Source organism: Sciurus carolinensis, chromosome 2 (genome assembly GCF_902686445.1).
Source record: "Sciurus carolinensis chromosome 2, mSciCar1.2, whole genome shotgun sequence".
Lineage (NCBI taxonomy): Eukaryota > Metazoa > Chordata > Mammalia > Rodentia > Sciuridae > Sciurus > Sciurus carolinensis.
This window is the reverse complement of record NC_062214.1, coordinates 77,307,672-77,333,672: the sequence shown is the minus strand read 5'-3', so window position 1 is coordinate 77,333,672 and position 26,001 is coordinate 77,307,672. Positions and strand designations below refer to the sequence as shown.

Genomic DNA, 26,001 nt, shown 5'->3' with positions numbered 1-26,001 from the left:
AAAATTACCTGGGTCTTAATTTCTTTTCTGCCACTCAGGAGTTGACTGCCAAGGATAATACTTTATCTGAACCTTTTTTCTGATCTACAAAATGGAGAAGGTACAAATTAACAGCATCAATGCCTCTGCAGATTGAGGAAAAATTAAATAAAGCAAAGCAGAAAACTTGCTTAGCACTGTTCCTGGAAGCAGTAAGCAATGAAACAACTGCACTATTACTATTATTATATTATCCATATTTTCCACACACCACACATTTGCAATACCAAAAAGTTCCTCTCTTGAACATTTCTTTATGGTGATATGAAGGGGGAGAAGATAGAAGAAGAGAAAGAAAAATCACCAAATAGATGCTCTAGAATTGAAAAGTATAATAAAGAGTTCACTGGAGGTAAAGAATCAGTAAACTTGAAGATAGATAAGTTAAGATAACCCATTCTGAGAAATATAAAGAAAAAATGATACAGCTGTGTGCAGTAGTACATATTTGTAGTCCCAGATACTCAGTAGGCTGAGGCAGGAGGATTACTCAAGAACAGGAATGCAAGGCCAGCCTGGGCAACAAATGCCGCAAGACCCTGACTCAAACAAGAATGAAGAAAACTGAACAGAGCCTCACAGACTTATGGACCAATATCAAGCATACAAATACACATAGAAAAAAAGTGTTCTAGAAGGAAAAGAGAGAATGACCAGGAAAAAAAATCTTTTTCTATAACATGACAAAAACAAAACTTTTGGAAGAAATGAAGGCCTAGAACATCTCGTATTTGATGAAAAACATTAAACTTATAGAACTAAAATGCTCAATAAATCCCATGTAGGATTAAAAAAAAGAAAGAAATCTACAGTTATATACATCATAGTCAAACTGCTAAAAGATAAAGAGAAAAATCACTCAGGATAACAAACAACAACAACAAAAAAAACAATGATCAGTTGATTTCTCTGTGTGTGTGTGTGTGTGTGTGTGTGTGTGTGTGTGTGTTTTGCTGGAGATGGAACCCAGGGCCTCGCACATGCTAGGCAAGTGTTCTACTACTGAGCTACATTCCCAGCTGGAAAAATAAAGATAAAACGAATATTGTTTTAGCCAGATATTAGCTCAGTAGTAGAGCACTTGCCTAGCATGTGTAATGTCCTAGGTTTGATCCCTAGCACTGTAAGAAAAAAAATATATATATATACATATTTTTTTCTCTTTTCAAAACATAAGGTCTTTTTTTTTTTAATTTTTTGTTTTTGGTTGTAGACGGACACATACCTTTAATTTTATTTATTTATGTGGTGCTGAGGATCGAAACCCGTGCCTCATGCATTCAAGACAAGTGCTCTACCACTGGGCCACAGCCCCAACACCACATATGATCTTTTCAAAGCAATAATTATAATACTATCTAGTTGAATTTATACTGTATGTACATGTGATTCACATTACAAAAGAGTAACACAAATAGAGGCAGGGGAATGGAATTATATAAGAGCAAAATTGCTCTATTTCACTGAAAATAGGTGTAATCTGAAGCAGACTGTGCTAAATAAAAAACCACTAAAAATAAATAGAACTTAAAAATCAACAAGGGAATTAAAATAGTGTATTAAAAATTTTTAACACAAAAAATTTCCTCTCTCAAGTGCATATTGCTTGAAATGAGCAATACTTCCCAAACTTTTCTGCTCACATAACTGCAGAGAAGGCTGAAATCTCTGGAGCGTCTGTGCAGCCCTACCCACAGAGCCCAAGTTGGTTTTGTTTTAATATTTTGTGCTTTACCTTCAAATGTTTAGTCCTTAAAAATTCATGAATTTTATTTATCTTCTACTACATATTACATTTGTGATTATGTTGCTTTAAAAATAATGTGGAACTTGGTTTGTGTGTTTGTTTTTCTGGGTTTGTTTTCACCAAAACTATACTTGAAAATGTACCATCATTGTACCATCACTGCTTCATGTGCCCAATGACAGGGTCCCTAAGAGATTCATGCTCTTTGGACAAGGTGGCCTAAACCAATGGCTTTAAAACATTTTGGAACCTACTACAAGAAAAACACCACAATCTGTTTTATACATACACACATACATTCATTCTTTCTCTCCCCCTACCTTCTCCCCTAACTAAAAGTTTCCTTCCTATTTCTTTCTCATCTTATGTTTTATTTGTTTGTTTGTTTTAATGGTACTAAATTGAATTTTAAAAGCTATTAATGAGTCATGGCTTAAAGTCCGAAAACATTCATTCAGACAATCTGATAAACTATTTCATCCAAGAACTTCTGAATGATTCTGGCTTCCTGTATCACTATACTCAAAAAACACTTAAAATTTTATAGGGTATTTCACTGCTTTAACCCAAAGGAAAGAGATGGGCAGTCAGAAAGATACTTTTTGTTTCTGTTCAATTCCCATATCACAGTTTGCTGCTTACATCCTCCAATAGTAATACAACAGTCCCCCTTATCAGTGAGGGATACATTGAAAGAACCCTAGTGGATATCTGAAATCTCAGTACCAAACCAAACATATACTATGGTTTTTCTTATACATAAAACCCTATAATAAAGTTTAACTATTAATTTAGACAAAGCAAGAAATTAATAATAATAAGATATAATAATTTAATAATATAAGTTATATAAATGTGCTATCAAAATCTTATTGAACTATAGATCTCTGTAACCTCAAAATAAGTTGGTTTTTTGTTTTGTTTTGTTTTCCTTTTTCTTGAGAACTTTTGCCTTCATTCTTAAAGCACTTTATGGCTTATCTTTGTCATAGCTGAATTGCTAAAGCATTACCACTCCTGTTCATTTAGGTCATTATTAAGTAAAATAAAGGTCACTTGAACATAAGTACTGAATAGTCAATCTGATCGGTTACTAAGTGACTAATGGGCAAGCAGTGTATACAACATGGATATTCTATACAAAGGGATGATTCACATTCTAGGCGGGACAGAGACTATATTTCATTATGCTGCTTCACAATAGCATAGAAGTATTTCACAATATTTCATTATGCTGCTCAAAATGATATACACTTTAAAATTCATGAAATGTTTACTTCTAGAAATTGTCCATTTAATACTTTTGGACCACAACTGACCAAGGGCAAATAAAACAAGAGTAAGTAAAACCAATGATAAGAGGGGACTACTGTACTTGTTCTACTTGTTCTACTCATTTACTTATAAATAATCAATACCTATATGGTGTTTTTGTTTTTGTTTTTTTTTGCAGTGCTGGGGATCGAACTCAGGGTCCTTTGCTTGTAGGGCAAGCACTTTACCAACTGCGCTATCTCCCCAGCCCGGTCCCAACTCCTTAAGGCTCCACCACCTCCCAACAGTGCCAAGGGCTGAGGACCAAGCCCCCAACATGTGGGACTCTGGGGAACAACACAGAGAAAAACTCAATGGAAGAGGTACCTAAATATGACAGAGGAACCTAAGAAGTCCTCTGAAAGAGGCAACACTCACAGTGAGCCTTGAGGATGAAGAAGAGTACAACAGGCAGAGAAAAAAGATGGGTGAGCAAAAGCAAAGTGACCTTCCCAAACACAGAAGGGAAAATTTAAAAACACCTCTTTTCCTCATCCTTGACTCTTTCTACAAAACTTGGCTTATTTTCTAGGCAATGAAGGCAGTTTTCAAATGGTAAAGTAATGCAACCTAGTTGAGTTAAGGTCACTTTGGCAGGAATGTTTGAAATAATGGGGCCAGTTAGGAGGTCACTGCAATAACCTACGACAAAGAACTTAACCCCAATGTTTGTAAAAGTCAGTGCAGGCAAAGGTAAAATTTCATTTACTGAGACAGCATCCTTGAAATCATGTCTTGTATTGACATTTCAATGGAGAAAATTCCCTAGCCCACTTTTCTGGAAAAAAAAAAGAATATTATAACTCATTTTATTCTTTTCTTTTTTCTAATTCAAACTTCTCTTAAAAATTCTGCCACTTCTCTGAACTGAATGTGTACAAAAACATACATAAACCTAATAGATATCTTAATGTTTCAATTAAAGGTAATAAAATAAAAACTGAATTGGAAAAGCAGCTTAAATGACTGAAGTTCTATATGAAGGGAGTTAAAGTCACCTGGGTTAGTCCTTTTAAAGATATTTAAGGGTTCAATAGCACAGTCAATGAATCATTATGCTTGAATAGAACATTTAGCAGGCTAACCCATCTTGCCAAGAATAACAGGCCATAATCCCTAAGGAAGTATCTTTTAATCTTAATGGGCTGGGAGTTAACAAGAAGTAAATTACCACTCTCTGAAATGAGAATATATTCTTAAGTTGCTACTGCAAAAGATAAAATACACAATTTTGGATTAGGTCCAAGGAAGCCTATCATGGGTACATTTAGCATTCAAATGAAAGGCCCTGTTATAAATGAAAGACATAACTGTTTTTCCTGTGTATTTAGTTGAGTACAAAATGAAAAAAAAAAAACTTAACTTCATGATCAGTGTATTTTTAGACACATCTGACTCAGTACATGTTCTTCCTTGAGAAAATATAACAATGTTCCCATGCATACAACTACCAAGGGTACCCATTTAATGAATGATGATTCTAATGCAGTATGCTATCAGGAAAGAGAAGGAAAATTCAGGTAGAAAAGCAACCTTACTGAATGAGGTATTAAGAAAAGAGATAGCACTTCAGAGGGCACTGGAATGGAAAACAGGAAAAATGAGTGACCTCACACTCTCATTAACTTGGGGAAGTCACTTGACCTCCCTGTACTGCAGTTATCCCATCTGAACAGTGAAGATGTTTCACAGACAGTAAGGTTCTGCCTCCCACCGTGCCTAAATCTGGAGGCACTCTTCTCAGTTGTCCAGAGAGGGAAGTCACCCAAAACTGCCATGGCAGATATAATATGCAAAAACACATTCTAAACTGCTTTATTTTTAGCTAGGATAGTTTATTCCAAAGGTTCAAATAAAATCAATAAGGGGGATTTCTGATGAGCAAAAGAGATACAAGTTAAAGGTTTAGAAACACCAGTTCTAGTAAGAACATGAGCTGCAGCTGTAATCATATCAAAACATCAAACCATGTAAGAGCTATACCTACTGACTTCTCGGTTTAGTAAAAATTAAACGAACAAAAAATTTTCCATGGACATGTGACAAGCAAGTCCTTTGTGTAGCAGTAGTGTTTGAATCTCCACAGACCAGACTGAGAATGCTGCACTGACCCAATGTTCTAACAGTCTGACTTGACACTCAGACTTGGGCGGTGCCACAGGCACTCATGGAAGAACACAAAGTAGGAGGTACAGCAGGTACACCATTTTCATCCCACCCAGGGTCCAGCAACCACCTGAGTACAAAGCATCTTTTGTTCCCCATCCACTCACATACTGTGCAGCAAGAGCCAAGGCAAAGTCACCTTGACACAAGCTGCAGCCTCTGTTTCACACTGATCTTTTATATAGCTCTAGTCAACACATGCCAACTCCCAACACAGGTGTGGCAACACCAGCAGACAGCCAAGTACAACAACACTCCACATTCATCTTAACTCTAAGGCTTCCCCAAAACCACACTAGGGGAAGATAAATACCAAGGCTATTTCCCCTGGCAAACCTGGCTCAGTCCAGGACTGATGTTAATGCTTTACTCACAGATACTAAATAAAAATGTCACAGCATCCACTAATTCTGATATACTTTTTGAAGTGTCCCTATATAGGTACTTAAAACTTTTTAAATCCTGGTTTTTTTCACAACTATGAAGTATTGATCATCTTTTCATTTGTATAAGCATTCATGGAATTCATAATAAATGTTAGCTTCACCTCAAGAAACTTTACCAAAAGTATACAGTGCAAACCACATAATGCTAGACCCCTATGATACAATGACTTATAAGAAGGTTTCTGCTCCTAAAGATATTAAGTCTATCTACAAAGAAAAGGAAATGTTCCCAAGGAGAATTAATAAAGCATGAGGATATATGTTAAGTGCCAAGTACATAAGGATTAGAGAAGCATGGGCCTAGTGTCTTGGTGGCAGCCAGGGAAGATACTTACAGTTTAGTATTAATAACAATTCCACTTACTGATCCCCAACAAGTCAGACTGTACTGGGCACTTTACACAGACCTTTATACTTCATCCTCTCATCAACACAGTGAGGGGGCCTGTCATTATTCCCAATTTTCAGAACAGTGTAGGTAACCTGCACAGAAAGGTATTTGTGTGAAAATAATTTAGCCCAGAAACCAATCTGAAGTTTATTCCAATGGAACAGATATGAAGAATCAAAACTATTGAAAAAGGATGGCTGGAATTAGAGGGACACCAGTGATAAAAACACTACAAAGAAAAATCTGGCAATACTTGATAACTGGATGGGTAGAAAAGGGATGAAGATAATCCTATGTTCACACACTGACCAGTAACAGAAAAGTGAAAAACATGAAGAGAATAGTAAGAATGAATCCAGACATATTGAAATTAAGAGACAGTGGAACATCTCAGAAGCTGAACAGGACAGCATGAAGAGAGAGACCTATGTCACCAGTATAACCCTGCCTCCATGAAGATGACAAGTTAGTTAATTCCACAACAGTGGAGACACGTCCACATCATTTCCTACTGGTCCCCATCATACCTCTCACAAATGAGATACTCAGGAAATATTTTCTGAATAAAGTACTATGACCCACTCCAAATGTCTTCTGCCTGTCCTTAAGGAGATCAGGACTTGTCAAAGGGCTTCATGAAATCTATACACACTAACTTTATTATATTCTTGCAGATGTCACAGAGCCCTAGTAAAGAAAGAAATGAAGCCAACCAATCCTAACCTTCCCGAAAGTACTGATCCTAATCACCTAGAAGGGAATATTCAAAACCTACTCTTGATGCTGTCCCATTTAATTACTTTAAACTGCTATGGTGGAGGACTAGAAAGTTCACATAATGATCACCTATTTAAGTTGTATCTCAGATATCCACACTTAGATGAATTCGAAAAAAATCCAGAAAGATGAGAAACTTAAAATCGGTACTGACAAAGCTATGACTATAAAGGATCTGTTATAGTCTATAGACTTTCAGAAATGAATGACAGCATAGGTGAACTTAATTTTTAACTCTCCAGTATCCATCTGGAAACAATATGTGTTTTTCAAGTGGTGGAACACTCCCACTCCACCCTCAGCTCCCTGGTTTGAGTAGGCAGAAGGTGGAGGCATACAACCCAGTACAAGTCCATCAACACACCCTTCCTCCCTATTCTCAGAGAATAGGTCAGGAATGGGCATGTAAGACCCAGGACTAAGCCCACCAGTCTATTCCATGTCCTTGGCCAAAAGTGATTAATTTGGGGATGGTCACTTGGATCAATCAGAATTAGAATGAGGATTTTATTAGAACTATTAGAAAACAGACTTGCTTTTTTTCTGCTAGGACTGCTAGCAATAAAGATGCTATAGAAACCTGAGTTGCCATGGACCACCATGTGGTCCTTGAACATGAAGTCAATATTCTTGAAAGCAGAGTCAAAAGAGAACGACTGACTTCTAAGGATACCAATTAGCCACAGCTAAAGTTAGTACTTCTGTGGATTCTCCAGTTTCAAGACCAATAAAATCCCATTTTTGCTTAGGCCAGGTTGAATCAGATTATATACTCTAAATGGAAAGACACCTGGCTAATCTAATTGCTCAAGCAGTCCTCATTTTGAAGATAAATCAGTACAGTTCCTCTACTTAATTTACTAATTAGCTTATTTTGCTATATACAATAGCTTATATAAAATTTTTGTTTAGGAACTTAAAATTGCAACTGAGAACACAAGCTTACTCTTCTCTAAGCTGAGATAATGTGAGCAAATGAAAAAGATAAACAGACTACAAAGGCTACACTAAGGACAATCAGCTCTGATCAGCTTGTCCCAAACACTGTGAAGCTAGATTTATGCTTTAGCACTGAAGTTGCCACATTCTAAGCTGCTGATGCTAGTAAAAATCTACAGTGCAGAGTGTGATGCTAGGAGATAACAAACAGCTAAGAACTGCCTACTCAAACATTTCTATAAACAACATCAGAGACCTTGGGCCCCCAGACTGCAGTGGCAAGAAACTATGGTATAATCCCCACCCTCTGCAATCCAGATTGCAAGTATCTATAATGAAAAGCACCTGGAGAGAAAGTCATTGATTTCACAAATATAGCATGGATATCATAAATACAGCATGGATAAACACTGTGGAGGAAAAAAAAATGAACAACCAGTTCTGGATATAGCCTTTTTTAAATTCAAGATCAATCTCCAAACTTCTGTGTTTTTAATATTCAGTGAGTTTTCATTTGACATTTATATTTGATATATACTACAGGTTGAGATACTTATTCTACTATACAATTCCTGTCTCCCCAGGTCTCCCCAGCTGGACTGTGAGACCCCTGAGATCCAGAACCTTAGATCTAAAATAGCATCTGACACAAAACAAAGGCTCAGAAAATATCTGGTGGAAATTTATTAAAACATGAAATATTTGGCTAGCAAAGATTATACCATATAATGAACAATTCTGCTTTCCTTAAAAAATAGTACTATTTACTGAACAGCTCCTATATGCCAAGTGATGTGCTAAAAACCATACACACGTGGATGATTTAGCTCACTGACTTGAACTGAATTTATTCCAACCTTTTAACAATTAAGAGGAAAGATCATGCTCTTCCTGCTCTTCCCACTGCTGGACTTAAAAGAAATAGAACAAATGTATGAAGGTTCAAAGGAACATATTTTAGCTTAACCCAATGAAGACAGTCTAGAAAGGGCAGAGCTATTCTAAAAGGAATGAGCTGCCTCTGGAGGAACTGGTTGTTGGAGAAAACCAAGTAGAATTTCACTTAGCAAATACATTACAGAAATAATGCAATCACCAGAGGAGCAGTTCACACAGTCAACCAGATGGGAACATACTCTGACCTCTGTCCTAGAGGCTGGGAGCCTAGAGAAGTAACTGCATTAAGTTTGAGCAATGTCAAGGTCTAAAACTTCCTCCATTTCCTTATCTTATAAACTTGGGCTACACCCCCCAAGATAGGCTGTATTCCCTTATTGTCTCATTGTATCAAAATGCTTACAATCTTTCCCCTTGAAGATATGAAAAAGTTTTATAATGCTGAAATTCATCTGGCCTACTGATATGACATGAAAGATGTAGATCTGAATATGATTTTCATACCTAAACATCTAGCAAACCCCAATACTGGAAAATATAGGAAAAGTTAATGTAGCAAAATCAGTAAGCCCTTGACCCTGTCCCCTCCAGCTCTACCATTTTGATTTTATAAGGCATGATGCTATACTGAAAGGGGCGGATAGTAGTATAAGACTGCATAAAATTGTGCTGGAATTTCTTTGTAACCATTTAAGTCTTAGTCAAAATATATACTTCTATGATGAGTTTGATGTTTTATATTACAAAAGGGTACCATTAGCTTATTTTGCTTTTAGCTCTTTGACTGCTTAATAATGATAAAATCTCCTAAGCAGCCACTGGCCAGAGAACAGCATGAATAAAGAAACAGCAGTAGAGAAAACAGTTAGATTGAAAAACTGAGATATACTCAGAGTGAGTGGAATTAACACTATGAAGTTGGAGAGTAGGAAAATGTGAACACGGAAGAAAAGGAGGGCCAAGATCAGGAAGAGCCTTGTTAAGGAGGGTTTATTTCAACCTAAAGGTCGCAGGAAGCCACCAAAAGACTTTGAACCGGTGAGAAAAGTGGTCACACCGGTATTTTAGAAATCTTGTTTCAATTACTATGTAGAGGGCTGGGGATGTAGCTCAATGGTAGGGTGCTTGCCTAGCATGTGTAAAGCCCTAGGCTCAATCCCCAGTACCAACAATAACAACAAATTACTATGTAGATAATGGATTGAGAGGGAGGACAGGATGCAAGAAGCAGACATGAACAGTTAGAGGGTTTTACAGTATCCCAGGCAAGAGAATGTGGCAGCTTAGACTTAGCAACAGAATGCATGTGGGGCATGAAAGAAAGAAGAATCAAGGGTGACCCTGAGATATCTGGCATGGCCAACTGGATGGCTGATGGTGCCATGAAATAAGATAGGTATGTGGTAGTCAGGTTGAAGGGAACATGATTCAGTTTGGAACAGGCTGCATTTGAGATGCCCATGTGATATACAAGTAGAAATGCCCAGAGGATAGTAGATAGTTCTAACCTGGATAAATAAACACACTAGCATTAATAACAATACATTTACTAGCCCACAGACTACAAAAGGACCATTAGAAAAGGTGAAATTACTCAGAGAAAATGTATAATTCAACCCATAAGGCTAGGGCAAGCACCTATGAGAAAACAATACCTTGATACCTTACTAGTATAGTTGACACTTCATAACTTAGAAAAGATACCATACTCTAAGTCAGGTAATGTGGGTGTTTTGAATTATAAGTGAAATACAAACTCATCCCTAGAGGAAAAACAACTTCCCCTGACCCAAACATAGCAGGTGGATCAGAGGTCTAAAATCTCATCACATCTGACAACATCCTAAGACATCCATTCTAACACCAGAACACTCACCTGTTGACAAAGCCTCCTCACGATCATCACCCTCACTAGGTTGATGAATATTCCAGGATGTTTTGGGAAATAAAGAAATTTCTTCAGGTGAGGCTAATTTTACCATATCCATGTGGTTGCTCTGGAATTGGTACCGAGGGATAAAACAGATTTTGCCTTGTTGGAAAATGTCCTTGATGATCTCTTCGGTCTCAATTTCATCTTGCATGCTCAGAAAGATGGAAATTCTTTTGGAATTCCGATACTGATTGTGGGCCATCACCTAAATGGGAAATGACAGCAACTATAATTTCTAAGATTATTCTTTTATAAACTAGAGACTCTTTCAACAGTTTCTCCCTTCTCTCTCAGCTTTTTCCAACTTCTTTTAACTTTCCAAAAGAAAGCAGAATGTTCTCATAGGCTGGACAATGGTAAGCCCTGAAATCTGACTTTTAGTTCAAGACCTAAGACTTCTCTCATTCCTTTACCCTTTCTGGCACACCACTCTGGTAAGAATGAAAACTCATTAAAAAGTCACCACTTCTTGAGAATTCGTTTTGATCCCACCTACCCATTTAGTGATCTCCAGTCATTTCACATGCTTCCCCTAGAGTCTTCGCTTTATTCTATTTCTAAGTCTTGGCTCCCATAAACTTCACTCCATGTACTGTCAACTTCTCTCCTAAATTCTACCCATTTAAAGCATAGCTCAAGCCCAAACTTTTCTTAACTTCTGCAGTCTTACTGCATTTACTGTTGACAGGTAACCTAACACTTAATTCTGTATTGTCATGAGTTGATCACTAATTATCTATTAGCCCCAAATGTAGTAGCTTGAATCAGTTCATAGGCTCCCTAAGGTCATGCCTTATAATTCCCTTAGCCCCTCAACCCCCACTCCATTCCATTCTACAGAATGGTAAACTGTCAGCTAAGATGGGGGTGGGGATCATGGTGAAAGAATCCATATTCAGCTGAATCATTCATTAAGCAGGAAAAGGGGACTGAGCTTTGCTAATCAAAGAAAAGTCAACAATCTAAGGAACTTGGACTCAGAAATTGGCCCTTACCTCTCTTTTTTTCTCCTTTCCTTTTCTGTTTTCCCCTGTCCTCCAAGCCAAGAAGAAAAACACTGCAGAAGCCTCTTATAAATATGACTAGCAAAAAGATACAAGCGTAGAAAGTCAAGTTATTGCAAATAAAAAGAGAAAAAGATAAATTAAGTAGATACAGAACAGCAAACTACTGCTGAGGAAGTAAGTTAACTCATGCTTTCTGAAAAGTTGCACAGTTGTTATGAGTCCTGACACAGGAAAAGAAAATGAAAATGTGAAACCCAGACTATAGGCAAGCCTGGGGCTTTTGGAATCCAGGAGCTATATGAGAAAGTTAAGTGTCTCAGCTACGCAGGAGGCTGAGGCAGAAGGATCACAGATTCAAGGCCAGCCTGGGCAATTTAATTTTTTAAAAGAAAAAAAATAGTGGTAGACCTCTTTCCTAGCATGCATAACGCAGGTCCTGGGTTCATTCCCAAATACCACCACAGAAAAAAAAAAAAGAAAAAAGAACAGAACAAATGAAAGAATGAACAGAAGTTGTCTTTCTTGTTCTCTAAAATGCAGAATGTAGAAAAGCAAGAGCTGAATAAGCAGTAAAAAAGATCAGTTAAAATGCAGTGTGAGAATTTGCATATATATTTATCTTCTTCCTCAAATCCCTTTACATGATACTTGTAAAGAAGCATGAAAAAAATCCATTATAGAACTGAGAATAAGAATAGAGAATTGACTAACTCCTGTAAGACAGAGAGTGGGTGGACAGTATTTACAGACAAAATAGCAGAACACAACACTCTGAGAAAATGGATACAGGTCAGATATTCCTCCCTTAAGATCCCCACCAAAGTGACTACTAAAGGCGTAGGAAATCTCCATAAGCTAACACAACTTCATTTATAAATAAGTACACACTACAAAGGATCAACAAATCTTTTGGAAGCCAAAATACATAGTAGAAGAATAAATAGCAAGGATAACCCAATGGAAAACTGAGACAAGTTAGAGAAGAGAGTTGTTCTTTTAAATTCTAATTAGTTAACTCAGACAAACTAAAAAAGATAACTGCATTTACAAAATATCAAGAGACTGCAATGGGAAGAAAACTATCAGATTTATGAAATAATCACTGGAAATTAAAATTGATTAGCAAAATGAAAATTTAGGAGAAAGTGCTGGAGAAGGGGATATAAGACAAAAGTAGGAAAAATGAGAAAAATGTGTAGAGACACAGAAAAACAACTAGGGTTATTATCTGATTAACAAGAATTCCACAAAGGTGAAAAAGAAAAGAAATAATCAAAGATATAATAGATGAATAAAGATACCAATCTATAGACTGAATGAAGGTCATAGGTACTGAACACAAGGAAAATAATTTTAAATTTTAAATTCAGATTATCAAATATGAGGTAAAACACTGTAATGTAAAACACAATAAAAATTATTTATCCACTCCCATTGATTTTTGTTTGTTTGTTTGTTTGTTTGTTTGTTTAGGATCTACTGTAATAGGAAGGAAGAAAAAAAATCTGAACTTGTTAAATAGCTCTAACTCAGAAGCAAAGTAAGCAGAAACAGGAGGTGGGATGCCTTGAAAAAGAAAGTGGATATATATTCTAACAGGCAAAATGAAAATGAATCTATGGATAAGATAAAGGCATACTCTTGTCAAAAAAGTAAAAATAAAGGCAATTTTTAAATCCTTGGGGGGGGGGGAGAGCTAAATTAGATAGATGTTCCAAATAGGAACAAAGCAAAATGAGACAATTTTGAGTAGATACAGGGTAAAGGAAAAGAGAATATACTTGGTATTAACATTTGAAACAATCCTCTCAGTCACACATATCCAGTGAGTTAAAACTATATATCCTTTTTTTATATATTCAATTATATAACCTGGTTTTACTGTGATATAATCTATAAAACAAAAATACTCTAAGTACTGTTTGTCAAAATTCCAAGTTTGAAAACAAGCCACAATTACCACTCGGTAGACTCATTACAGTTACAGAACATAGTTTACATATAAAACTTGACAATATCAAATAGGTATCAGATATTGACAAATGGTATAAAAAACAGTGAATAAAGGAATACTAGTTTTCTCATCTTAGGACGTCAAGATAAAGTTGAATTTCTTTACACACATCACTTTCCTCATAAAATGTTGTTTTGATTCGGAGAAACACATCACTTAATACCTTTACTGAGGATTCCCTAAGGTAAAACACTGTTCTAGTCACAGCACACCAATGTTTCAGGACATGATCCATTGTTTGGTCATGAAGTGAGCAGTAAGTTACAATTAGTGTTTTTTAAATGAAATTTAAAGGAAAATAATAAAGTTCACTGCATATAGTAAGTCATGAAACAAAGTCCTAGTATGTGTATCTATGCTTATTTGGGACAAAATGTATTATTACTGAGGGTCATAAGTTTTTAAATTTTTCTCTCTCCTCCTTTGATGCCAATTCTTAGTTGTCACTTACTGACAGTGGTTCTGCCTTTATAAAACTACTATTTCCACCTGGAGTTTATGAATTATAATCTACAGACACTACTCAGGAAGCTGAGGCGGGAAGATTGCCTATGCCCAGAAATTCGAGGCCAGTCTAGGCAGCACGGCAAAATCCTATTTAAGGGCTAGGGTTGTAGCTCAGTGGGAGAGCACTTGCCTGGCATGGGCAATGCACTGGGTTCGATTCTCAGCACCACATATAAATAAGTAAAATAAAGGTCCATTGACAACTAAAAAAATATTTTTAAAAAGAAACCCTATTTTTAAAAAATTCTGTGGACAAAAATAGTCAACTGAATTTATTTTCTCTATGCCCCTCCAAAACCTACTCTAACTCCTACATTCCTTATACTTAGTAATGTTAAATACCATTACCTCAAACCATAAACTTTGGAATCCTAAGTGACCCTCTCCTTCCAGTACTCTCTAACCTCTTTCCAGTTGCCAAATCCTGCTGATTCTCACTACACAATCTCCCACTTATCTCCTTCCCCCCATTTTCATCGCCCATCTCTGGATTTTATCTTTATTATCCCTCACCTAAATTGTCACAACAGCCCCTTACTGGTCTCCATATTTTTTTTCTTTCTTCTCTCCCCGACCCATTATCCAAATACTACCAATATTTTCTCCTAAAGGGTCTATCAAAACTATGTAAAGCATTGAATATATTCCTTACACACCACTTGAATTTCACAACAGGATTTCATCTCATTGTTTAGGAAGTTCAGAGAGGAGACTTGTCTAATACATAAACAGTTAAAAAAAATTATAGTGGAGCCAGATTAAATCCAGATCTGTAAAGTTCCAAAGCTTATGTTAAACATCCCCGCCCTCTCTTGCCTACATATCCCTGCAAATGTTTTCCCAACCCATCTTTCCCTTCACTTGACAAAATTCATCTTATACTGCAAAATTCATCTCGTTTCCAAATCCCAGGCCAGTCTTATTTCTACAACACTGGTGTTTACCTTTCACTTATTCTAACTGCACTGCAACTTTTTTATTCATGTTTCCTCTTACGTTCTTTACTGCTTTATAGCAACAATTTTTTCTTTCCTACAATCCAGTACGCAGCAAGTGTGTGCAGGTACTCAATATGTGAACAAATTGGCTAAATTTTAAACAACTAACGTAAGGACAAGATTCTGTATCCTCTATCAAAGCACCCAGATATATACCTTCATAATATTAGCTAAAATTATTCCATTTGAATGAATAAGCTAACATTTGCAGACCCCCTCATGCTCACCTACATTAATTAAGGAGATGAAATGAGTGTACTTGCTTTACTGCTTTACCCCACAGGAAATTTGAATTTGAAAAATTAACGGATGATAAGACAGGGTATTGGAGAAAAACAAAATCATTAGTTTAACTTGGAATCACTAATATATACTTATCCATGGGGCATCAATGTCCCCCGCCCCGTGTACAACAAAAACTAGCCTCCCAACATCTTTAGAACATGCTTTCACGACAATGAATGCCACTTTATTAAGAAAATGACTTTACATAGCAGACTGAAAATGTACAGCAAGTCAGTTAGACAAAGTCACAAAACCGAGATCTTCTAAACAAACAGGGAAACTCATTTTCCTATGCCTCTCTTCTGCTTCCTACCTTCTTGGGAAGCCTGTGTAAGGTAATCATTCCTTCATTAATTCAAAAAAGGATTTACTGTTCACCCTTTCTGCAACAGGAAAACAGTAGGCCCGGAGGCTCTAGACAGCCCCAGCCGTCCACATGCCCTGAGAGGCCAGTCAGCGTGTCCTCCGTCCTTTCGCACCTCTGCACCCTCTTGTGGTGTTCCTTTGACTGGATTAAACGCATCTCTCCCTGGTCACGTTACTGATACACCTGGCCTCTTACGCCGCAGCTCATTATCCTTAAGACTCACTGAGAGAACCTGAGCGCTGGGCTCTCCCACCCATCTCCTTCACCTCTTATCTCCAATATCCCCATTAAGAAGTTCCCATACACCGCAGGAACCACCCATCCTAAGAACTCCACTCCCTCCCTTTTTCTCATGAGCTCCATGACTCGGCACCACCACAACCTCCTCTCGCACCGCAACCATCGTGCCCACAGCGCCTCCACAACACCAGACGCGCGAGCGTGGCGGGGGAGCGTGCGTGCACCCGAGGAACGTGCGCGCGCTCAAGGGGCGGCGCCTGCGCGGATCCGCGAGCCGGGCCGCGCGCGATTCGGCGAGTGAGTCCGCCGTGGCGTGGGGTACCCTTGGCGTCGCACCTTCTGCGTCAGTAGGCGGGACTGGCGCAGCCGTTCTTCGGCGCTGATGGCCCGCAGACGCTGCTTCAGCTCGGCCCGTAGGCTCCGTTTGGCACCGCTCACGGCTGCAGCCGCCATTCCGCCGAAGCCGGCCCGCTGGCGCCCTCGGGTTCGACTCCCGCCCCTGGCCTCGCCCAGCTGGATCCGCCGACCTGTGGGAGAGCTGGATTCTGTGAGGCGCGCCCCCTGCCTGCTGATCGCGGGCCGGCACCACGCCCCCCGCGCGCTCCCCGCCTTGGGGCTGCCTGATGGGCAGACCCCGCCCCTCTCCTGGCACGTGGTATCGAATGTCGGTGTGCTGGGGTGGCCTTGCCGAGCTGGTGGTCTGTAGCCCCAACGCGGCCCAGCACCTTTAACCCCTTCACCAAGGCTACAGAGCTGGTAACACAACTGCGAGGGGTGCTCCACAGGCAGCTCAGAATACACCCCCACTTGGTACTTGCCTGTTGTCTTGTGGTGCAGTACTGGACTGTAGGGGCTTAAAAACAAGGCTAAATCAGGCTATGCGGTAAACAGACCAGACACGTTTGTGTCTTTCCACAACGTCAGAGTTTTTTGAATAACAATAAATTCGAAAGTCACATCATTTTCATGGGTTTTAATTCACCAAAAATACTCCTGATTCTCTTAATGTTATGAGTGAAACAATCACATATTCTCTTATTCCATTCCGATCTTAGTCACATCATATTTTACCAAATTGTGTGTGTGTGTGTGTGTGTGTATTACTAAAAGGCTATGAAAGAAAGTGGCCACAGGGTTTCAAGAGGCCTTTGAAGAGCAGAGGCAGAACATATACCAATGCAAAAGAATGACTGCAGGTGGTTAGATAGGCTTATGAACCAGCCTAAGACCTTGTTCTGGCCCAGCATCCTGGCGCACGTCTCTAATCCTATAATCCCGCCTGTAATCCTCTAATCCCAGCAGCTCAGGAGGCTGAGGCAGGAGGATCCCAAGTTCAAAGCCAGCCTAAGCAAAAGCAAGGTGCTGAGACACTCGGTGAGACCATGTCTCTAAATAAAATACAAAATGGGGCTGGGGATGTGGCTCCTGGTTGAGTGCCCCTGAGTCCAATCCCGGATTCCCCCACCACTACCACCACCCAAAAAAAAACTTGTTCTGGGTGCAGAGCTTTCAGGGCGTGGAACTTTTTCTTCACCCAGGGCCAGACAGCAGGCAGTTTCAAAGTGGGCCACATGAAGCACAGTGATCAAGCAAAGCCAAAGTCCTGGGGGTGGAGTTGGGTTTTCAGTGCCTGTCAACCTCCTAATGTGTTCAGTGGATGATCTGTCTTAGGTGCCTCTCCTTTTATGTTAGGGAATTACATCTGGTGAGACTGATAAGCTCACAGACCTGGTTTCTCTGGTACAAGTTTGATATGCCCATGTGTCCATGTGCTTCTGAGGTAGTCAGTAAATTCACAGGTGGTCATTTTTTTATTAGCCCAATTTACTTATCATTTTGTGCTTTATGATTGTGCTTGCAGATGGTGGTTGTTTACTTGTACAAACAAGTTTTAGAATCGTTCTACTTTACCATTTGTATTCAACGTGGAGTAACTCATGACAATCTGCTGCTTTATAAAATGAAGTAACTAAGGGCTAGACACAACCTGAAAACTATTGTTATATACACCATGGAGGAACTCAGAGCAAAGCACAGCCTGCTTTCACAGCAGGCCAGATTGAGAAATATATATGGTACCTATCGGAAACTTAACTTCAACTGGTTAAAAGAGGTTAAAGGCACTTTGCAGTGTCTTCCTCTCTTTTTCAGTCAGTGGATTTGTTGCTATGGACTGGATAGGTCACTGATGCAGTAAGTGACTTGCCCTTCTTAGACCAGGATGTCTCATCACCTCTGGAAAACAATAAATTGCCCTGTTACTGTCGTCTTAGACTTCAACAATACTGGCACTGTAGAAAAAGGAACTTGCTCCTACTATAAGAGTTCTTCAGAATCAGATTATGAGAACATAGAGGCACCAATTGGGTATTTGACCTGGGTTAGGAGGAGATAATATGGTAACCATGGAATAAATGGACATAGACAAGAGCCCTTGTGTCAGATTTATACCCCCATCGCATGTTGACATCTAGTAATCCAATGACTAATTTTTAGAAGGATCAACTTTTCATTGAAAAAAAGTATTAACCTTTTAAATGCTTTTAGGCTATAACTTCCAGTTTTGAAAGCGATGTGAAATTTTAGTGAGTTTTATATTAATGATGAACTTTAAAAAAGTTTATATGGAAAAACAAGCATTCAAGGGCTGGGGTTGTAGCTCAGTGGTAGAGCATTTGCCTGGCATGTATGAGGCACTAGATTCAATCCTCAGGACCACATAAAAATAAATAAATAAAGGTATTGTGTCCATTTACAACTAAAAATATTAAAAAAAAAAAAAAAAAGCATTCAAGAATAGCTAGGAGGGCTGGGGAGATAGCTCAGCTGGTAGAGCGCTTGCCTCGCAAACACAAGGCCCTGAGTTCGATCCCCAGTACCGCAAAAAAAAAGAATAGCTAGGAGCCAGGTGTGTTGGTGTATGCCTGTAATACCAGGGCCTGGAGAGGCAGAAACAAGAGAATCACAAGTTCCAAGTCAGCCTTAGCAACTCAACGAGGCCCTGAGCAACTTACCAAGACCCTGTCTCTAAATAAAATATAAAACAGGGCTGGGGGTGTAGCTCACTGGTAAAGCTTCCCTGGTATCAAAAAAAATAGCAAGGAGCTGAGTGTAGTGGAACACACTTCTAATTCCAGCTTATCCATAGTCTGAGGGGAGGAGGATTGCAATGTCAAGGCCAGTCTCAACAACTTAGCACGACCCTGTCTCCCCCCCCCCCTCGGGCATTGATGTTTATAAAAGAATTATTCTTAATAGCCACAACTGGAAGCAATCCAAATGTCTGGTGGTATGCTGAGACTCTTTTTTTTTTTTTATTGTAAACAAATGGGATACATGTCGTTTCTCTATTTGTACATGGAGTCAAGGCATACCATTTGTGTAATCATAAATTTACATAGGGCAATGTTGTTTGATTCATTCTGCTATTTTTTCCCTTCCCCCACCCCTCCCACCCCTCTTTTCCCTCTATACAGTCCTTCCTTCCTCCATTCTTACCACCCTCCTTATCCCTAACCCTAAACCTAACCCTAACCCTAACGCTAACCCCTCCCACCCGCCATTATATGTCCTCATCCGCTTATCAGCAAGATCATTCGTCCTTTAGTTTTTTGAGATTGGCTTATCTCACGTAGCATGATATTCTCAAATTTCATCCATTTGCCTGCAAATGCCATAATTTTATCATTCTTCATGGCAGAGTAATATTCCATTGTATATATATGCCACAGTTTCTTTATCCATTCATCTTCTGAAGGGCATCTAGGTTGGTTCCACAATATGGTGAATTGAGCAGCTATGAACACTGATGTGGCTGTATCTCTGTAGTATGCTGATTTTAAGTCCTTTGGGTATAGGCCAAGGAGTGGGATAGCTGGGTCAAATGGTGGTTCCATTCCAAATTTTCTGAGGAATCTCCATACTACTTTCCAGAGTGGCTGCACTAATTTGCAACTCCACCAGCAATGTATGAGTGTACCTTTTTCCCCACATCCTCGCCAACACCTATTGTTGCTTGTGTTCTTGATAATCGCCATTCTAATTGGAGCGAGATGAAATCTTAGGGTAGTTTTGATTTGCATTTCTCTTATTACTAGAGATGTTGAACATTTTTTCATGTATCTGTTGATTGCTTGTACATCTTCTTCTGTGAAGTGTCTTCATTTCCATAGCCCATTTGTTGATTGGATTATTTGTATTCTTCGTGTAGAGTTTTTTGAGTTCTTTATAGATTCTGGAAATTAGCGCTCTATCTGAAGTATGGTTGGCAAAGATATTCTCCCACTCTGTAGGCTCTCTCTTCACATTACTGATAGTTTCCTTTGCTGAGAGAAAGCTTTTTAGTTTGAATCTATCCCAGTTGTTGATTCTTGCTTTTATTTCTTGTGCTATGGGAGTCCTGTTAAGGAAGTCTGATCCTAAGCCAACAAGTTAAAGGTTTAGACCTACTTTTTCTTCTATAAGATGCAAGGTCTCTGGTCTGATTCCGAGATCCTTGATCCATTTTGAGTTGAGTTTTGTGTAGGGTGAGAGATAGGGGTTTAATTTCATTCTGTTGCATATGGTTTTCCAGTTTTCCCAGCACCATTTGTTGAAGAGGCTATCTTTTCTCCATTGCATATTTTTGGACCCTTTGTCTAGTATGAGAAAATTGTATTTATTTGGTTTTGTGTCCATGTCCTCTATTCTGTACCATTGATCTACCTGTCTATTTTGGTACCAATACCATGCCATTTTTGTTACTATTGCTTTGTAATAGAGTTGAAGATCTGGTATTGTGATACCCCGTGCTTCGCTTTTTCTACTGAGGATTGCTTTAGCTATTCTAGGTCTTTTATTCTTCCAGATGAATTTCATAATTGCTTGCTCTATTTCTGTAAGGTACATCATTGGGATTTTAATTGGAATTGCATTGAATCTGTATAGCACTTTAGGTAGTATGGCCATTTTGACAATATTAATTCTGCCTATCCAAGAACATGGGAGATCTTTCCATCTTCTAAGGTTTTCTTTAATTTCTTTCTTTAGTGTTCTGTAGTTCTCATTATAGAGGTCTACCTCTTTTGTTAGATTGATTCCCAAGTATTTTATTTTTTTCAATGCTATTGTGAATGGGGTAGTTTTCCTAATTTCTCTTTCTGAGGATTCATCACTTATGTATAAAAATGCATTGGATTTATGAGCATTGATCTTGTAACCTGCTACTTTACTGAATTCACTTATGAGTTCTAAAAGTTTTCTGGTGGAATTTCCAGGTTCCTCTAAATATATAATCATGTCATCAGTGAACAGGGATAGTTTGAGTTCTTTTCCAATTCGTATTCCTTTAATTTCTTTGGTTTATCTAATAATTGCTCTGGCTAGAGTCTCAAGGACGATGTTGAATAGAAGTGGTGAAAGAGGGCATCCCTGCCTTGTTCCAGTTTTTAGGGGGAACGCTTTCAGTTTTTCACCATTTAGAATGATATTAGCCATGGGCTTAGCGTAGATGGCCTTCACAATGTTAAGGAATGTTCCCACTACCCCAATTTTTTCTAGTGTTTTGAGCATGAAGGGATGCTGTATTTTATCAAATGCTTTTTCTGCATCTATTGAAATAATCATGTGATTCTTGACTTTAAGTCTGTTGATATGGTGAATGACATTTATTGATTTCCGGATGTTGAACCAACCTTGCATCCCTGGGATAAAACCCACTTGATCATGGTGCACTATCTTTTTAATATATTTTTGTATGCGATTTGCTAAAATTTTGTTGAGAATTTTTGCATCGATGTTCATTAAGGATATTGGTCTGAAATTTTCTTTCCTCGATGTGTCTCTGTCTGGTTTAGGTATCAGGGTGATATTGGCTTCATAGAACGAGTTTGGGAGGGTTTCCTCCTCTTCTATTTCATGGAATACTTTGAGGAGTATTGGAATGAGCTCTTTTTTAAAGGTTTTGTAGAACTTGGCTGAGAACCCATCTGGTCCTGGACTTTTCTTTGTTGGTAGGTTTTTGATGACCTCTTTTATTTCTTTGCTTGAAATTGAACTGTTTAAGTTGTGTATGTCCTCCTCGTTCAGTTTAGGTAGTTCATATGTCTCTAGAAATTTGTTGATGTCTCTGAGGTTTTCTGTTTTGTTGGAGTATAAATTTTCAAAATAGTTTCTAATTATGTTTTGTATTTCACTCATGTCTGTTGTGATATTTCCTTGTTCATTCCAAATTTTAGTAATTTGAGTTTTCTCCCTCTTTCTCTTTGTTAGTGTGGCTAAGGGTTTATCAATTTTGTTTATTTTTTCAAAGAACCAACTCTTTATTTTGTTAATTTTTCCGATTATTTCTTTTGTTTCAATTTCGTTGATTTCAGCTCTGATTTTAACTATTTTCTGTCTTTTACTACTTTTTGTGTTGGTCTGTTCTTCTTTTTCTAGGGCTTTGAGCTGTAGTGTTAAGTCGTTTATTTGTCGATTTCTACTTCTTTTTTTGAATGCGCCCCATGAAGTAAATCTTCCTCTAAGTACTGCTTTCATAGTGTCCCAGAGATTTTGATATGATGTGTCTTTGTTCTCATTTACTTCTAAGAATTTTTTTATTTCCCTCCTGGTGTCTTCTGTTATCCATTTATCATATAATAGTGTATTATTTAATCTCCAGGTATTGGAGAAGTTTCTGTTTTTTATTCTGTAATTTATTTCTAATTTCAATCCATTATGATCTGATAGAGTACAAGGTAGTATCTCTGTCTTCTTGTATTTGCTAACAGTAGCTTTGTGGCATAAAATATGGTCTATTTTAGAGAAGGATTCATGTGCTGCTGAGAAGAAAGTGTTCTTTGTTGGATGGTATATTCTATATATGTTGGTTAAGTCTAAATTGTTGATTGTGTTATTGAGATCTATGGTTTCTTTATTCAATTTTTGTTTGGACGATCTATCCAGTGGTGAGAGAGGTGTGTTAAAATCGCCTAGTATTATTGTGTTGTGGTCTATTTGATTTCTGGAATTGAGAAGGATTTGTTTGACGTACATGGATGAGCCAATGTTCAGGGCATAGATATTTATGATTGTTATGTCTTGCTGATTTATGCTTCCCTTAAGCAGTATGTAATGTCCTTCTTTATCCCTTCTGACTAGTTTTGGCTTGAAGTCCACATTATCTGAAATGAGGATGGATACTCCAGCTTTTTTGCTGTGTCCATGTACATGGTATGTTTTATCCCATCCTTTCACTTTTAGTCTATGGGTATCTCTTTCTATGAGATGAGTCTCTTGCAGGCAGCATATTGTTGGATTTTTCTTTTTAATCCAATCTGCCAGTCTGTGTCTTTTGATTGATGAGTTCAGGCCATTAACATTCAGGGTTATTATTGTGATATGATTTGTATTCCCAGTCATTTGACTCATTTTTGTTTTTTGACTTGATTTGGTTTCTCCTTTATTTGGCTATTCCTTTAGGCTAGTTCCTCCCGTTGCTGATTTGCATCATTGTTTTTCATCTCTTCCTCATGGAATATTTTGCTGAGAATGTTCTGTAATGCCGGCTTTCTTTTCATAAATTCCTTTAGCTTTTGTTTATCATGGAAGGATCTTATTTCATCATCAAATCTGAAAGTGAGTTTTGCTGGGTATAAAATTCTTGGTTGGCATCCATTTTTTTTCAGAGCTTGAAAAATGTTGTTCCAGGCTCTTCTAGCTTTTAGGGTCTGGATTGAAAAATCTGCTGATATCCGTATTGGTTTCCCCCTGAATGTAATTTGATTCTTTTCTCTCGCGGTCTTTAAAATTCTGTCTTTATTTTGTATGTTAGGTATTTTCATAATAATGTGACTTGGTGTGGGTCTGTTGTAATTTTGTATATTTGGAGTCCTATAAGCCTCTTGTACTTGGTTTTCCATTTCATTCTTCAGATTTGGGAAATATTCTGATATTATTTCATTGAATAGATTGTTCATTCCTTTGGTTTATTTCTCTAAGCCTTCCTCAATCCCAATAATTCTGAAATTTGGCCTTATCATGATATCCCATAATTCTTGTAGATTCTGTTCATAATTTCTTACCATCTTCTCTGTTTGTTCAACTTTGTTTTCAAGATTAAATATTTTGTCTTCAATGTCTGAGGTTCTGTCTTCCAGGTGTTCTATCCTATTGGTTATGCTTTCTATGGAGTTTTTAACTTGGTTTATTGTTTCCTTCATTTCAAGGATTTCTGGTTTTTTTTTTTCAGTATCTCTAACTCTTTGTTGAGATGATCTCTTGCTTCCTGTATTTGCTCTTTTAACTCTTGATTGGTGCAATCATTTAATGCCTGCATTTGCTCTTTCTTCTCCTCCTTCAATGCCTGCATTTGCTCTTTCATCTCCTCGTTTGCTTCCCTGATTGTTTTAATTATGTACATTCTGAACTCCCTTTCTGACATTTCTTCTGCTGTGCTGTCATTGGGTTTTATTGATATAGTATCTAGGTTTGTTTGGGACATTTTCTTCCCTTGTTTTCTTATATTGGTCAGATGTCAGTGGGACTCTGAGATATTGCAGATTTCCTCTATTGGCTTATAGTGTCCCTGTAGATTTCCAGTGTATCACCTCCCAGCCTACAGTAGTCTGAAGTCTTGGAGGAACTTTATAATGCAGTGCTTCCGAAGAAAGCTGCCACTAGCCCGCTACTGGTTCCAGGGCTTGGAGCTGGCTCTGTGCGGAAAGGCTCTCACTGGAGGGCCTGCTCCGAGAAGCTGGAGAAGCTGGCCATGTGGGAGGAGCCCACCGCCAGAGTGCACAGGGCTGCCTGGGGAAGACTCTAGCTGCCCTGCCCTGCTCTGTTAAGCCACCCCTATCCGGGCCTGCCGCCCAGGCCGAGCTTCACCCGGTGAGGGAGACTCACCCGTGGCTCTATTTTAGTCTGAGTCTCTCAATGCCTCCCCTTCTTGAATCCTGTGTTCTGGAGCGACTGGAGATGCAGTCACCCTCTAGTCTGCTATCTTGGATCGCCCCGTGGAAAGAGCCTGGAGCCGGAGGGGGCAGGGCCACCTGGAGAAGTCTCTGGCTGCCCTGCCCTGATCCCAGAGGCTGACTGCGGGTCCGAGCTCTCCGTACGACCCTGTCTTAAAATGAAAAATAAAATGGACTGGGGGTGTAGCTCATTTGTAAAATGGCCCAGGACCACAGAAGGGAAAAAAAAAAAGTTAATACTGAAATTGAAAGACTGTTAAGTTGGGACTAGCCATTCCAAACATTAAAACATACTATCAAGCCTCTGTATTTGAAACACTTGAATACCCAAATAAATCAGTGGAATGGAATGGATTGGAATGGAATGGAATGGAATATAATGGACAGAAATAGACCCAAAGCTACATGGTGATTTAGTAGTTGATAAAAATGCCACCTCATATCACTGGGGCACACTTGAACTTGTTAATAAATGGTGCTGGGACAACTGAATAGCTATATTTTTAAAAACAGAATAAAATTAGAGCACTCACCTAGCATTTGTGAGGCACTGGGTTCAATTCTCAGCACCACATAAAAATAAATAAATAAAATAAAGGTATTGTGTCCATCTACAACTAAAAAAAATTTTTAAAAAGAAGAAAAATAGGTAAGTTGGAGTTCATCAAAGTTAAAAAAACATTTTAAGTACTGAAAGACAAAACCAGAGAATGAAAGGAAAACTTATAGAAGGGGAGAAAATGTTGCGAATCATATATCTGATAAGAATATGTAAAGAACTGTATCCAGAATATGTATAGAACTGTTAGGACTTGACAATAAAAAGAAAAATCTAATTTTCAATTGGGCAAAGGTCTTGTTTAGACATATCTCCATATAAGTTATATAAATAGCCAAAAAGCACATGAAAGATGCTGAACATCATTAGTCATTCAAGAAATGCAAACCAAAACCACAAAGAGATACCACTTCACACCCACTAGGATGGCTAAAATCTTTAAAAA

The 26,001-nt window shown here is 38.3% G+C and overlaps 1 protein-coding gene across 5 annotated transcripts in view; it reads right to left on the bottom strand.

The window, feature by feature from the left end:
• The window catches only part of Mthfs (methenyltetrahydrofolate synthetase), a 117,070-nt gene extending 100,449 nt beyond the window's left edge, over window positions 1-16,621 (bottom strand). Inside the window, exons 1-2 of one of the 5 annotated variants that reach the window (XM_047540123.1) lie at window positions 16,404-16,621; window positions 10,593-10,854 (exon numbers count right to left, since the gene is read on the bottom strand). In XM_047540123.1, coding sequence (XP_047396079.1) covers window positions 10,593-10,854; window positions 16,404-16,520 — 379 coding nt within the window. In that variant the 5' untranslated portion in view covers window positions 16,521-16,621. Of the gene's footprint in view, window positions 1-10,592; window positions 10,855-16,170; window positions 16,346-16,403 lie in introns of those variants that run through there. The other 4 variants (XM_047540121.1, XM_047540125.1, XM_047540124.1 and 1 more) reach the window with 4 other exon arrangements.
• Between the last annotated feature and the right edge of the window lie 9,380 nt (window positions 16,622-26,001).